This window comes from Heliconius melpomene, chromosome 14, assembly GCF_056956725.1.
Source record: "Heliconius melpomene rosina isolate 202511_hmr_F chromosome 14, ASM5695672v1, whole genome shotgun sequence".
Lineage (NCBI taxonomy): Eukaryota > Metazoa > Arthropoda > Insecta > Lepidoptera > Nymphalidae > Heliconius > Heliconius melpomene.
Genome location: NC_140402.1, coordinates 4,350,645 through 4,366,008, shown reverse-complemented (window position 1 = coordinate 4,366,008; position 15,364 = coordinate 4,350,645). Strand labels below are relative to the sequence as shown.

Genomic DNA, 15,364 nt, shown 5'->3' with positions numbered 1-15,364 from the left:
TACAACGACTGTCCTCTCCAGGCGTTATAATTACATAATAGAAATATTGAAATCCGTCCAGTAGTTCCGAAGATGTGCGCTTACAAACAAACATTCATACTCTGTTAATACCTTTTTATCCTCTTAAATATATTTTTTTTTATTTAAATATTTAATATACAAACATAATTTTTCTACTTTTATAATAGATAAAATAATGTAGTCCGAGGGGAGGATTACCGCTTAACCAATATTTTTAGTTGTAAATTTATTTTAAATGTATTCTTGTCTTCATGCACTCAGACTTATGTATAGCATTTTGTTCCTTCTTAGTTCAGAATTAAAACATTATAATTATGAAAATTCACCTTAACAAGTTTAACTTTCGTAAAAAGATACTTATTGTGACTATGAAAATTTTGACACCTATGTAGTATCCTGAGGCTCCCCCTAGTCATAATCCTCCTCAGGGGCCCTAAGTGTCCGAGAGGGGAAACTGGGAATCCGGGATTTTAAGTACATATGTATACATACTTATATTTTAAAATATAAAAAATAAATAAATGATGAGCTAATATAATATCTCCGTTAAATCCAACATCGACTCCTGCACTATGAGATCGAAATAAATAAACTATACTTTAAATTGTAATTATAAAAATTGACATGTTCCGTTTATTTTAAATGTATATATACAAACATTATCATATTTTATTTATCTTTCTATTTGAAGAGTAACTTTTACTAACACGTAAGTATTAAACTAAAAATATATTTCTTTTACCTCTAATAGGGCTGGGCTTCGAATAGGGTGAATTTAATCTAAATATTTATTCCTTGTGTAAGCTTATTATTTTTACTTTTATTTATTCCTAAATATTTTAAGAAGAGTCTTTAAGCATAAAAATAATATTTTTCATCTAATCATGGTTATTATATAATAACATAACAAGAAAAGATAAATTAAATATATTTTATAAGCTTTTCCAGCCAGTTTATACTCATTTCTTTATATCTTTATTAATGTTACGGGGTATGGAAAACGCACATTGAGCATCAAATTTGAAACGAACCTCAAAACTGGCACTTCCCTATTACTTTTTTGTTTTTTATATGTGAGGAAAATTTTTACCTCCTTTCATTTCAACTTCCTTTGTGCGTGCTACAAACAACCTGCTCCTCCAACACGTTTGGTACACCATAATTAAAGATCTCACTTATTGCATACATATTACATCCCTCCATCAGCCTTTCAAAGTCTGCTGCTGGACATAGGCCTCCCCTAATGCTCGCCACTCCGTCCGGTCCCGCGCCCTTCGAATCCAGGGGATTCCCGCTGTCCTCTTGAGGTCGTCAGTCCACCTGGCACATATTACATACCTGGCATTTAATATTATTTTCAGGCTTGCCGAATTCTCAAAAAGATTTAACACGTTGGGAATAGGAAACAATATCAAAAATGTTGGTGCCATACTTGATTTTATTAGTAACCGTGGCATACACAGTAGAATGCTATGACGAAAAGTTTGACAAACTAGATGTTGACAAAGTTATAAACGATGAAACTTTATTTAATTCCTACTTAAATTGTTTTCTGGATAAAGGTCCCTGTACTGCCGAATATGCATCAGAATTCAAAGGTATTTGTTTTTATTATTTTTAATTAAATTTCTATCAATTTAAAATCGATTTTCTCAATATCTAAATGATAGAGCTTTTAAACTGCCAAGATATAACTCCTAGTAAGTTCCAATGTAATAGGTTTGACGACGATTGCTATCCGTTGGTAAATAATGCTTATTATAATAATTACCTCAATTATTTTTATAATAAAGGATGATACTACCAGGGCAAAGACAGATATTTGACTATGTTATTTTTAGCATATACAAATTGTAAATTTCTAAAAACGCGAAAAATAATATAAATATATATTATATTTAAGTATATTATTCTAAGTATATCTTTAATTTGACTAACTTATTATTTTATTCTAAGATATTTTACCCGAACTCTTATCGGACGCGTGCGCAAAGTGCTCCAAGTTACAAAAGAACAATGTGAGAAGAGTATTCAAAGAAATGTATGAAAAGAGGACAGATGCTTTAGCGGAATTCGAAAAGAAGTATGACCCGAAAGGTGAGAATAAGGCCAATTTTCTATCAATACTCCAAAGCAAGGAGGATTAATGACAGCATCTAGCCACAGTTCCAGGGTAGCTCAAATACGACCAGGCGACGACGTTTGCAGATATATTAAATAATACTTTTAATTTTTGTCTTTTTTTAATTATTAAAGGATCTGTAATACGCATGTTTGTAAATTATTTTTACCTCGTATACAAATATTCCAGTCCTCCGACTGCAAGTAAAAAAAACCTGTCACCATGACAGGTGGTGGGTTCTAATACCAGTCGACGAAATGAAATATTTAATATTTTCATCTGTTAACTCTGGTATTGAAGCTAAACTCGGCGTTGAGGTCTGCCATTCAACATACAATTCTTCTAGAATTCCGCTGAACGTGGAGTACGGAGTGTCTCAACACCAGGTTCCCTCTGCTTACCCTGCTACATGCGGACACAGGTGCAATCGGTTGCATCATACCAACGATTAACGCTTTGTAAGATAGCCTTTCTCGAGAAATATACTATCCAATCAAAATAATTTTACAATTCGAATCCGTAGTTCATGAGATAAACGCATTCAATCAAACAAACTACAGCTATATAATAATTCTAATTCTAGTCTAGAAATATTATAGATATTATATTGACTGGGTAAATGTTAAACGCAAAAAGATTATGTATATTTACAACTTAAATTACTCGTATAAAATATTGTAAATAAATGGATATTTTCCATACATTGCTATATATTAGTTATAGATAGATAGTTTAAACGTTTTATCATCATTGCTATGAACGGACGCTTATATACGATTTGAACCAAATTGCCCAGCGGAGATTGAAGGCGTTATACAACGGCGTTACGTCATATTGCAGTACTGCGCAACCGACCCGACGACATACAAACACACATGCAACTAGTCTTTGCTTGCCACATTCGTGCCCACTTCGGTGGAATAGTATAAAATAGGATTAGCTGGTAAAATATATTGAATTTTGAATTTGTATTTTCCTTATTATCGAATTTGTACCCGGGAATGAATTATTACTTATTAATATTTTTTTTTTACTCCGCCAAGTACCAAGGCAAAAGCGCGGTGTTGAGTTTCGCCACTCAACACACAATGCTTCGAAAATTCAGTAGAAAGTAAGGTATGGAGTGTCCACCAGGTTCCCCTTGCCTTCCCTCCTATATGCGGGAAGGTAAACATCGTACCTATATCACAAAGATACCCTTAAGTGTTAATGTGATTATTGTATTTACGTAGAATATCCACTATAATAGAAAACTTGTATTTTCTACTTTTTTCTAGGATCATGAAATTAATTTTCCTACATAGGTACTTATTGCGGTAAGCAGAGAAGTAGTGTAAAGACACTGCACTCTCAACGTTCTTATATAAATTGGAGTTAAACAATCAATAATACAATATTATAATAATTACTAGTTTTATTCATTAAAATCAGTCAACACCAATAGAAAATAAATAACTCTACGCCATTTACATCGAAATGCTCTCCAGAGACTAACAAATATCACGCATCGTATCACTCTTCTTAATAAAAAACTACCATTTTCTATCTTTCCTTTTGTCTTATTTTGATTAAAGCGTAAAAATAAATTTAAATTTAGTCACCTATATTAAAAATAATACAAAAAAATTAACTTTTGATAAATTTATCGAAGTTTTCACGGTGCTTGCCGCTGGGATCGTTCTTCTGAACGAGTTCTTCCCAATACTTGGGGAACTTCTCTTGGATAGCTCTGATCACTTTTTTAATGTTAATCTTCTGCTTCTCTGTGCATTTACCGCATACTGTCTCCACTGCTTCAGGTAAAGTTTCTAAAATATAAATAATAAAAATATTTATAATAATAAACCAAATAGAAATTTTAAAAGTTCGTGAATTAACTATTTGAGATATAGATACTCTCTCAAGTCTTAGATCGATTTATATATAAAACGGCATCTCAAGATCGATCTCACACTAGAGAACCAGGTCTCTAATATTGTAAAAATGAAAACAATGTAAAAATGTCACAATATTAATAGATTTTTCAAGGTTGCAATACAAAACCTTGACCTCGACCTTTTTTATGCAATTATCAGGCGATTCTGGCCTGAGCCTCTTAGCATGCAGCAAACATGTTACTTAGTAAGCATTGCACATTCAATGTTGTCTAAGTACGAGTAAATATAAATGGTTGAAGGATGTTGAAAGGATTTTGTTGGGCAAATATTTATTTTGATTTTATCGAAAACTAGCGGCCCGCTCGCGGTTACACCCGCGTGATCTATGTTATTATTAATTTTTGTCTCCATGACTACGTCCTAGTGTCGTCTATGCAAAATTTGAGACTCCTAGCATTTGTAGTAACGAAGTTTCATACAAACTTTCAACCCCAAAAACAACCCCTTAGAAGTCGAATATTGCAAATTCCCATCTTAGCGAGCACCTACGTCCTATAAGTAACTCCTATGCAAAATTTGAGATTCCTAGCACTTGTAGTTTCTGAGATTTCGTGATGAGTGAGGGACCTTTCGATTTTATATATATAGATATAGATATAGATAAATAATTTAATAAGCTAACTGTTTTTAGGCCAGCCGTGGCACAGGCCACAAACGTGTAAAACAGGTTGTGGTTTCGATTCCCACTTGAGTAAAATGAAATATTTAATATTTTCATTTCCTTACTCTGCTATCGCGGCGTTGAGTTTCACCACGCCATGCTTCCGGAAATCGTCAGAAACTGGGAAGCGTAGTGTCTTATCATTAAATGTTAATGAAATAAACAAATTTCCACTTACTTTTGAAGTCAGATCCTTCTGCAGTACACCTGCCTTTATCTAAAAAGCAGTTGATGTACGATTTGAGCAGTCTCTCGTTTGTTACAAGGGTCTCGACATCGAAATTATCATATTTAGCATTATATTTTTCTCCAGCAAATGCTGACAGGACCAGGCATGAGAATACAATTAAGAATTTCATTTTTTATCTGAAAATATTTTAAAAAATTTAATATTTTAATACATTTGCACAAAATGAAAATTAAAATACACAAACAATAGGCGTTAGGCCGTATGTATCGATTGATGGTTTTATACGATTAAAAACACAATGAAATAAAATTGTTGTGAACAGAATAATAATAGATAATCTACTTGGTGACTGTACACACATCTACGATGGTGACCGACGTATTTTGAATTTATTATATTTTTCATAATATTGTCTATAGATAGGTACTTTTATACAAATAATATTAAATATACAGTAAATTAATAGACAAATTCGTAACTTATCTATAGATTTAACGATTTAATTAAATTATTTAGTGCCATAAGGAAAACTGATTTATTAAAAAGACTCGTTATTGCTCTTTTAACTAAAAAATAAGAATCACATAATAAAAACCAAAAAAAAAAAATATCATTAGCTCAATCCGAAAGTATGACACCGGGTTACGAGAGCATTGTGCCCAGTGACGCAACACTATCACAATTCGATTGCCGTTGACACTGATTGTGGTAAGCAGTTCGTTCACCCACCTTTCACTCTCTATAGGACCCAAAGAACTAGCCGTCGCAGAGAGCGACAGTGCTTTTATATCGACTGCCATTAAACCACCACCTTCGGGGACTTGCAGGCCAAATATAGCAGCCGTATGTATACGACTCTAAGCCTTTTGAAGTTACAAATAAATGCCATTGTTTGGCCATTTATAGAATGATTAAGAGCCGTCTTTGTTGTCGAAATCCATCGTACGTAGCTGAACGTTACCAGGAAAGCGTATTGGGTAATCCGAAATTCCCTGCCGTATATGAATATTGGAGAATTGTGTGTCAATAAATTATTTTTTCCTTCATAATTGTTACTGTAACGTGATGGGTGTGGGTTCGATCCCCACTCGAGGAAGTGGAATATTTATTTACGTTTATATTTCCATTTCTTCGTTCTAGTGTCGAGCCAAAGCGCGGCGTTGAGTTATGCCACTCAACACGCAATACCTCCAGAATTCGGCAGAAAGTGGGGAATGGAGGGTCTTAACACTAGGTTTCCTCTGCCTATCCTGCTGTGTGCGGGATACAGCGTGAAGCTGAAAAAGAATTGTTATTTTACTAACAAATCTATATTAGCTAAGCTATCTAAATATTATGGTGTTTCATGTTTATATAATAATACCTATTTGTAATATTTTTTATTAGCTTCCATCTAGTAAGAGGTCTTATTACATAAATTTAACCCAATTCCTACGGTCCGATTAACCTGGAAATTGGCACGCGTGTTCGTATCGAATGACAATAGCACCGATCTCATTTGATCTGTAATTATTTTGGCCAGAGGACTAGGATATGGAGAAAACCATTTTTAACTGTTTTTTTTTAATGGGGGGCTAGGGATAAAGCGTGAAGCTATGTATGTATGTATGTAAGTGTAGGTAATAGCCTATTCAAGGCCTGTGCTTGTATAGCTTCACGATATCAAAATATTTGTATTCAATAAACTTTGTCCGATTATAGTAGACTGGTAAAAAAAAAAAAAAAACATACAGTCGAATTGATAACCTCCTTTTCTTACAGAAGTCGGTTAAAAAATGCAAACATTTATGTATATATAAAAAAAAATCGATACTCGAGTTAAATTACTCAGGCGAGAAAAAGGCTTTTTAAAAATTATTTATTTAATTTTATAAACAACCTTTCTGTTTTAAAGCAAGTTGAAGACAGAGAATCTTTATTAAAATTTTATATAATTCAAAACAGTTAAATCAGCAAAATACTAAAACACTATTGTTCGATTCCGCGAGGTCCAAGTGCGGCGTCATCGGAATGTATCCTTATGCTTATGTAACTCCTCCCTCCTTAAGAGGGAAGCTGGTCCTGCAGGTTCCTGAAGCGTCCTCGCTGCTGGTTTCCTCCGGGACTCTGGGAAAATGCTCGTAGATTTTCCAAAAAAAACATTTATTATAGTAGTATATAATAATCATAGATCAGCTTGAAACAGCCAGGATAATACTCTATTTCTTTATTTTCTCCTCTTCTTCTAGGGTTTGGATATTATATGCAAGTTGATGTATATAATCGAGAGGTATATATTCTAAATCCTTCTTTTAGGTAAGAGTACCCTTTGTTACCAAGTATAAGGGTTGGAATGAGGAATAACTAGGTTATATTTATCATTAGAAATGGAAGGAATTTCTAGGATGGAAATTAGGAAATGTTCTGTACTATATGCTTTCATCATAATAGACACTTTGATTTATTTATTTGAATAGGTTTAATGTTTACAAAATTAAAATTACATATATTTTTTATGAATTAATAAATTTCCTTATAATAATTAGTAGTATCTAACTACTATCGAAACTAAACCATATATAATACCATGATTAACTCTAGAAATAGTAAAAATATTTTTTTTTGTTTCTTTTATAAGTAAATCTAACTTATATTCTATTTTATTTCTATAAACCTTATATATCCTTTAAGATGAAGTATTCTCGCATACAACAAGTTCTTTAAAATAATTATATATTATTATATATAGTATTTATTTGTATGTAAAATTATTATATATAATATTTTTCTGTATATAGAACTATTATATATAATATTTATTCGTTATTAAGTAAGTAAAAGCAAGGTTAAACATATCATTTTGTATAATAGTTTTTCTTTAATTAATAAAATGTAAATAATAATAATATAATAAAATTCCATTATGTATGGGATCTAGGGTTATTTTGGCTCTTGTGTGGAACACGAGGGACCTGATGAGGCCTTTGTAGCAATTTATAACGAACTCTATTAGAGTTAGAGTTTGGATGATTTTTTATAATCTCCGTTCTATTGTAAGGGTGCAAATTAATTATTTTATACGGACCTTTGAAATCTGGTATGGCTTCATCTCTGAGCGTCGTCTTAGCTACTTGCTCATAGACTGTTTCACCTACCTTATGTGGTTTTCTTATGTACTTCCTTAAAGATGATACTATTTTCTTCTTGGTATTATTTACTTTGGTAAATACGTCTTTTACCAATGTCCTAGTATTAGTTAATCTATTGTATACTCTGTATTTCGAGCTGGGTGTTATGTTAGGGTTATACTTCGAACTGGGTGTTATTTTAGGGTTAAACTGCCTAACTTGTCGGTCATTATCATTATATTTAATTAGTAAACCTTTATTTTCGTTATCTGTTTGGGAATGGTTAGTGTACATCGAGTTATTAGGAACAATAGTACTGATACTCGTACTGTCAGTCTCTGATGTAAGCATCTTATGTCTGTCGTTGTCAGGCTCTATGTTTTTATCGTTATTATTACTAGATACAAGGGGTACCTGCGCTATGTTTTCACTAGTTTGTGCACCTACGTCTTGGGATATACTGTCAATTATATTGTCGACTTTATTATTATTAGAATTTATGGTTGATAATGATTCTACATTTTTGTGAGATATTCCATTCATAGGAAAGGCGTCGGCTTTTATATTTTGTTTGCCTTTTTTATATATAACATTATATGGTCGTAACTTAAATGTACCTATGTTACATATGGTTCGTCCTTCTGAATTGGTGTTAATGACTTTGGTTATAAATTTTCCATTTTTAACATTAATAATAGCAGCAGGGGATGTCAATCCCTTAGACCAAATATAATCGTCGTAGATATAAAATCCGTCAATATAATTTGTTTTTAACGTGATATGTTTTTCACACTTTGGTTCTATTTTTATAAGTTTCTTATTATAGTCGAAGTAAATAGGTATGTCGGCTGTCGCTGTATGTAATATTTTATTTTTCAAATTAATATTGCTAGATAATGATTTTAATAAATCTAGACCTATAAGTCCTTTGTATTTAGGGTCGAAATCAAAAATAAGGAATTTATGAAGAATATTACTATTAAAGATTGGGGGTAAGGGTAAATTCACTACATGACTATGCTGTGTTGTCGCATGGGCTGTTTTTATTTCAAATGGTTCATATTCTACAAGATTTTGAAAAATAGAATTAAATATAACTTCTGATGAAATAAGGGATCTAGAAGCTCCTGTGTCAATTAAAAACTTACCTTTAAATTCGGGAATTACTATGTAGGGTAAATGATCTTTATCATGATTATTTATTTTTACTATCTCTTTACGTCTGGGTCTATGCCTAACGTAAAATCCTGCTGGTTACTTATTTCGTCATTAACTGGTTCATAAGTATCCTGCTCGTCTGGTATATGTATATTATCATAATAATACTCACCTGGGGTGTAGTGTTGGGAATACTCATTGAGTTGTTGCTCCTGTGGCTCGTCTGTGTAGAAGAGTTCCTCCACTGCGAACTGCGGCTTCTCTGGTTTATTTGTTGACCTCATAGTCACATCTGATATTTTTTGGGGTGGATTTATTTGCTGGTGAGGGATGTTACCTCTATGATTAATAAAAGGTCTATAATTACCTGAGGGTTGTCGGTTTTTCCATGGTAGCATTGACTGAACCCATTGTTGACGTTGTTCTGGTGTCCAGTTATTTTGTCTAGGGGTAAAATTTGAATTTACGTGCATAGGTGGATTATTTAATCTAGATTGTGAATTTGAAAATGGAATAAAGTTTCTATGATTTTCTTTAACCTTACTTGGAGAGTTTGACATATTAAAATTATTATTAAATCTATTGTATGTGAGCTTAGCTTCTTCTTGCCTAGCTGCTACAATGGCTAGTTCTAATGTGGTAGGCCTGGCTAGACGCACACCTATTGAAATTTGAAAGTCTAATTGGTTCGTATATTGCTCTATAACCATGTTTTCATAATATTCTTTGTTACTATGTTTACCTACGGACAAAAGGGTGTCAAGTATGTCTCGAAGGCGTTTCCCAAAAGTTTCCGCGTCTTCATTTTTATTACGTCGCGTTCGAGTTAGCTCTTGCATTAGTTGTATTTCGTTCCTAGGTTCACCTAATCTTCTAATCAAAGCGCGTTTAATCGCGTCCCAAGAGTCTAGAAACTCTTCGTATGCTATTGCATCTATTGCGGCTCCACTGAGTCTGCTTTTTATCAAACACACAATAGCGGGGTGGTGTTTCGCTGCGCCCTCTATTAATTTCAATATATTATCTACTTCTCTAATATAAAAATTCAACGTTTTTGAATTACCATCATAACGTGGCATAAAATCTGAAATTAACTTAAAACTAGAATTCTCGCAATTTTCAAAAGACATTTTATCTTTTAATCACGACTAACCTATTTAACAAAATAATTCAAATAAATAAAATATTTCAATTCAATATAATATTTATTAAAATAATATTTTATTATTTCATTTAATTATTTATTCATTATTTCATTTCATTTATTTATTTCTCATAAACTTATTCAATAATAGTAAATGCCTATCGCGATTTGAGCTATATAGACAGATACAAAAATACGGAAGGAAATATAGCATAGGAACTTGGATAACAAAAGTACTCACCAAAGAAACCTCTGCATCTCCAACCGGGACTCAACTGCTTGGCAGAACCTCCGATGCTTAGGTGCTCCGCCGGTCTCGCCGTCGTAGATTCTTCTTAATAGATCGCGGTAATAACGATAGAAACCGTTCGCGGGCTTTAAGAGTTTGATTAAAGCCAAACACGCCGCGATCCTACCGACTGCGCCAGTTAAATTACTCAGGCGAGAAAAAGGCTTTTTAAAAATTATTTATTTAATTTTATAAACAACCTTTCTGTTTTAAAGCAAGTTGAAGACAGAGAATCTTTATTAAAATTTTATATAATTCAAAACAGTTAAATCAGCAAAATACTAAAACACTATTGTTCGATTCCGCGAGGTCCAAGTGCGGCGTCATCGGAATGTATCCTTATGCTTATGTAACTCTCGTTTTAAAAATATTTTTTTTTACTATGCCTATGAATACTTTCAGAAATTATTCTACATATATAGTAGTTAAAAATTACATCTGGAAAAAAATTACCATAATTTTTTTTTTGCTACAGCCCTTGAAGTTTTTGGTCAAATTTTGATACATTTAGAAGTAAATAAAAAATATAATTAAAATAAAAATTAAATTTAGAAACGCAAGCCAATAGTCGGGCTGTATTTGCCAATTTTCTTCAAAAATCTATTTTTTATTCCAAAAATTACAAATTCACCAATGTCTACTGAAACATTGAAAATCATTAAACATACATGGGGTGAAATGGATATTTACTAAAGTCCTCTACTCATAGACAACCGTTGATCTGTCGATCGCGTTACACCCTGTATATCCTCATTGTATAGTAGTACCTAGTAGTACTCTCAAACGACTGATTTGAGAATACTAGATACTACTATACTTTTAATATATAGCTTTCTTAATAAAATATGCGGTAAATAGTAAAGGTGATATAGGTAACCTAGATTTATCAGAATTAACATACAGGTTTGATGGAAATAGTCATAGTTTAGCACAAAGATGGCTTTTTGAAGGTTCTTAAATACTATTCAAAGTGTTTTACCTATAGCTAAATGCATGGAAGCAGTTATTTTGAAGAGCTCATAGTTTATTTAGTTCATAGCTAACCTTTACATTTAGTAAATCAACCACGTTACAAAGGAAGCTCCAGATGCAGAAAAAACCTTGCAAAAATGCTTGAATCTTTTCATTATTTTGACTTAGAAGTTTGGTTTTTTTTGCTCCAAGGAGCCATAGACACTAATATGGCAGGTGAGGGGGAAATTTAATAATTTTGAGAGAATAAAGAAAAATTTAAAAAATTATGATTTAAATTATGTCATAGTTATTTATTACGGTAATAAATCTTCTTAAACCCTCATTAAAATATTACATAGATGAAAATACACTTCGCTTTATAAATTAATAGCTATTAAATAGTATATTTACATAATATAAAAACAAAGTTAAAAAATAACTTTCAAGTTCATAAATTTAATGATTTCTAAAATATTTTTAAAATCAATAAAAAAAAATCTCTACGAGTACCTACCTACATAGCTTGGAGACACATCCAACAGTAATAATTACGTAATCATGAGGTAAATTGCAATAGATCTACAAACTAATTTCAAACTCTCTTTCTTCTTTCTTTCTCGTTAAATATCCAAAACAACAATACTATCATTTACTATTTCTGTAGCGTCACGCACCCAACACACATGTCCCGCACACAACAGAGTAGGTAGTGGGCACCTAGTGTTAGGACACTCCGTTTTCCATTTTTTCTCGAATTCTGGTGTTCCCCAATTTCTGTCGAATTCCCAAGGCATTCCCTGTTGAGTGGCGGAACTAAACGCCGCGCTTTGCCTCGTTACCACGACTGGCTTCGTTTATGTTATAAATAAAATTATCTTCATAAGATAATAGTACTTACCTTATAAAATTACTTGAATTACGTAACTTAAGATCTAGATAAGACGGTCTCAAATGTTGTGAAGTACTTGTTTTGTGGATCAAGTTTCTTCTTAAGCTCCGAGTGACTCTCTGGTGAATATCTTTGAAATGCTTCGAATGTTCTTCGGGCAAACCTCTTTTGTGATGGAGAACATTTAGAACAGGCGGTCCGAACAATTTCTGGTAATACCGCTGTGGAGGAAATGTTAAAAATTTAAATTAAAATGTAGCGGGTTTAAGCCCACCCCTATTTGGATACCATCATACAGGTCTTGGACAGTTTTAAAAAATATATATATTTTTGCCGTTCCCCACTATCCGTCAAATTCTTGAGCAGCAGAACTCAACGCCACACGTGACCAGAGGAAACGAGAAAATGAAGATATTAAAAAAATCATTCTTCCCAGTGGGAATTGAACCCACATACGTCGCGTTTACAGTCATACGCTTATACCACTGCATCACGACGGCCTCGATTTGAATTATATTAGGATTTAAATATTTTTTAAAGCACATTTAAGAAAATTAAGATTAAAAAAATACAAAAATTACCATATTGGAACATCACCTTCGAATATTAATAATATAATTTATGCCTTTTAAAATAAAATAATTCTATTTATTAAATATACAACATACAATATTTTCTATAGAGAAAAAAAACAATATATCACAATTATGAATGAATGATTATTTAAATTATATGAATTATATATAAGATCACAGATTATTACTTTAAACTAAGTAGCTACTATAATGTTATAATTTTGCAACAAAGATAATTATCATACACAGTAAGAATATGTTTTATTATAGCTTCACGTTTTGTTCCGCACATAGCTAGGTAGTAGCTAGGTTCCCAGGTTCCCCTTGCATATCTGCACAGTAGCGAGAGAGCCTAGTGTTAAGATACTCTATTAAGACATGATTTCATTATATGAAACACTTACCTTTAAACACTCTCCCAATAGGAGTACAAGGACCTCTATCCAAGAAACAATCCAAATATTTCTTCAAAAGTCTAGGATTTTCAACGAATTGATCTATATCGTAATAGTCGTAACGCCTGTCGTAAAATCTTTCTTGAGTTAAAACGCACGAAATAAGTAAAAGTATAATAGAAACTTTTCTCATTATTTTTATATATTTCTTTTAAGTTGACTAATGACTTAAAATATATATATATATTATAAAAATATATATATTATATATATATTTAAACAAGGAGCTAAAATTAGATGTGTTTTATAGGATAATGAATCTCGGAATGAGTGATGCAAACATAACAAAGCCTTCTATTTTAAACATAAATAAATTGCTGTTAGCCTTCGAGCGCAAAATATAAGTATAATCTGCAAAAGCTATAGGTCATTTCGAAAGACCTAAAAATTTAATCTAAAATCTTTATTTAGTCTACTATTTTTAATAATAATATTTAGATTATTATTTAAACGAGTTAAAACAATATTTTTATTATAAGGATAACAAATTCATAGATTATATATAAGGTAAAGCAATTAGTACATTTGTAATTGTAATTGGTTTTTTTTATAATATCTGTTCCTAATAAAAAATATTAAAAATTTTATTTGGAAATAGTTTCTGTTGTACTTTATAATATTAAACAATAACAGCTCTATCGCTGAATAGGTAAGTAGTGATTAAAATAAATAATATGAAAAATAATGACATCATCCTTTCTAAGGCGATTCTTCTATAAATATTTATAATAACCAGTTTTTTTAACTTTGGTGATCTTTATTTATACTATTAGAATTGAATTATACGTGCAAGTTTCTATAAATTATCGATTTTTCAGTTAATACATCATATAAATATAAAATAAAAAAAAAGCTGCATACAGCGTCTATTTTTTATTATTTAGTGCAAATTAAAAAAAAAATGCTTAATTGTGAGTCGAGCTCGTCCAAGGAGTCTTCAGTTAAAATTTTTGGATTGTAGGTCAACAGGAAATACAAATTATAAAAGTATCTTCGACGCAGGAGTACAAGTGTAAACGCAATTGGTTGTGGATTCGATCCCTATTCGAGGAAATATTTTTTTTAATATTTTAATTTATTTGCTTTGGTTGGATGTCGTGATGACATGACATGAGAGCCAATGGTCTAACCACCGAGGACGCAAAAGACCGTGCAAACTGGAGTAGGTTGAGTAGGAAGGCAGACCCTGGTGATAGCCGGGATTAATGCCAGAAAGAAGAAGACTTCCACGCTATCTTGAAATAAATGGTCTTGACAGACGGACTAAGTAAGAGTAATAAGAGTTCCTTTTTTACATTTTAAGGGAGGAAACCTTAAAAATGTACATTTGTATATGTTACTAGCGGACCCGGACGCGGCTACGCCTGCTTGAAATATAAGAATATAATTTCTATAGAAATATAATTTCAATCTAGATGAAATGCTAAAAGTGACTATTATATTTATTTTCATAAGGATGAATATCAAAATGACGCGTGACGAACGCGGTCGCGTAGCGACGTTTGTTATTAAGATGGCAGAATAAATTGCATGTCAAATTAGAAAGTATTTTAATTTATTAGTACATATGTGTAATGTAATATTATATAGCCTATAGCACTTCTGAAGAATGCAGCTTTCATACAAAACAAAAACAAAGTAAATCGTTCCAGTAGATCCAGAGATCTTAGCGTTCAAACAAACAAACAAACAAACAAACTCTTCCGCTTTATTATATTAGTATAGATGTAACCTAGCAAGTATATGTGATGTGCTTGTATTACAAAAACTATAAAATTACTTGCTGATTTAGAAATAATGTTATAAAATTATAATGGCATACATAAAATACATATATCATTATTTAATATTAACTTGTGACA

At 31.7% G+C, this 15,364-nt stretch overlaps 2 protein-coding genes across 3 annotated transcripts; one reads left to right on the top strand and one right to left on the bottom strand.

Annotated features, from left to right (window-relative positions):
* Window positions 1-1,387: 1,387 nt before the first annotated feature.
* Window positions 1,388-2,178, top strand: LOC146532035 (allergen Tha p 1-like). Its single transcript, XM_085196995.1, has 2 exons — window positions 1,388-1,619; window positions 1,978-2,178. The coding sequence occupies exons 1-2, from the start codon at window positions 1,439-1,441 to the stop codon at window positions 2,166-2,168; spliced, it is 372 nt and encodes a 123-aa protein (XP_085053121.1). The 5' UTR covers window positions 1,388-1,438; the 3' UTR covers window positions 2,169-2,178.
* A 1,361-nt stretch (window positions 2,179-3,539) lies between these two features.
* Window positions 3,540-13,757, bottom strand: LOC146532034 (allergen Tha p 1-like). 2 transcript variants are annotated; one of them, XM_085196993.1, is made up of 3 exons: window positions 5,661-5,786; window positions 4,920-5,107; window positions 3,540-3,951 (listed from the first exon to the last, which is right to left on the bottom strand). In XM_085196993.1, exons 2-3 carry the CDS (start codon window positions 5,098-5,100, stop codon window positions 3,770-3,772), a joined length of 363 nt encoding a protein of 120 aa, XP_085053119.1. In that variant the 5' UTR covers window positions 5,101-5,107; window positions 5,661-5,786; the 3' UTR covers window positions 3,540-3,769. The 2 variants fall into 2 exon arrangements, with proteins under 2 accessions (XP_085053119.1, XP_085053118.1); XM_085196992.1 differs by lacking the exons at window positions 3,540-3,951; window positions 5,661-5,786 and adding exons at window positions 12,482-12,693; window positions 13,452-13,757 and having other exon boundaries at window positions 5,005-5,107.
* Window positions 13,758-15,364: the final 1,607 nt, after the last annotated feature.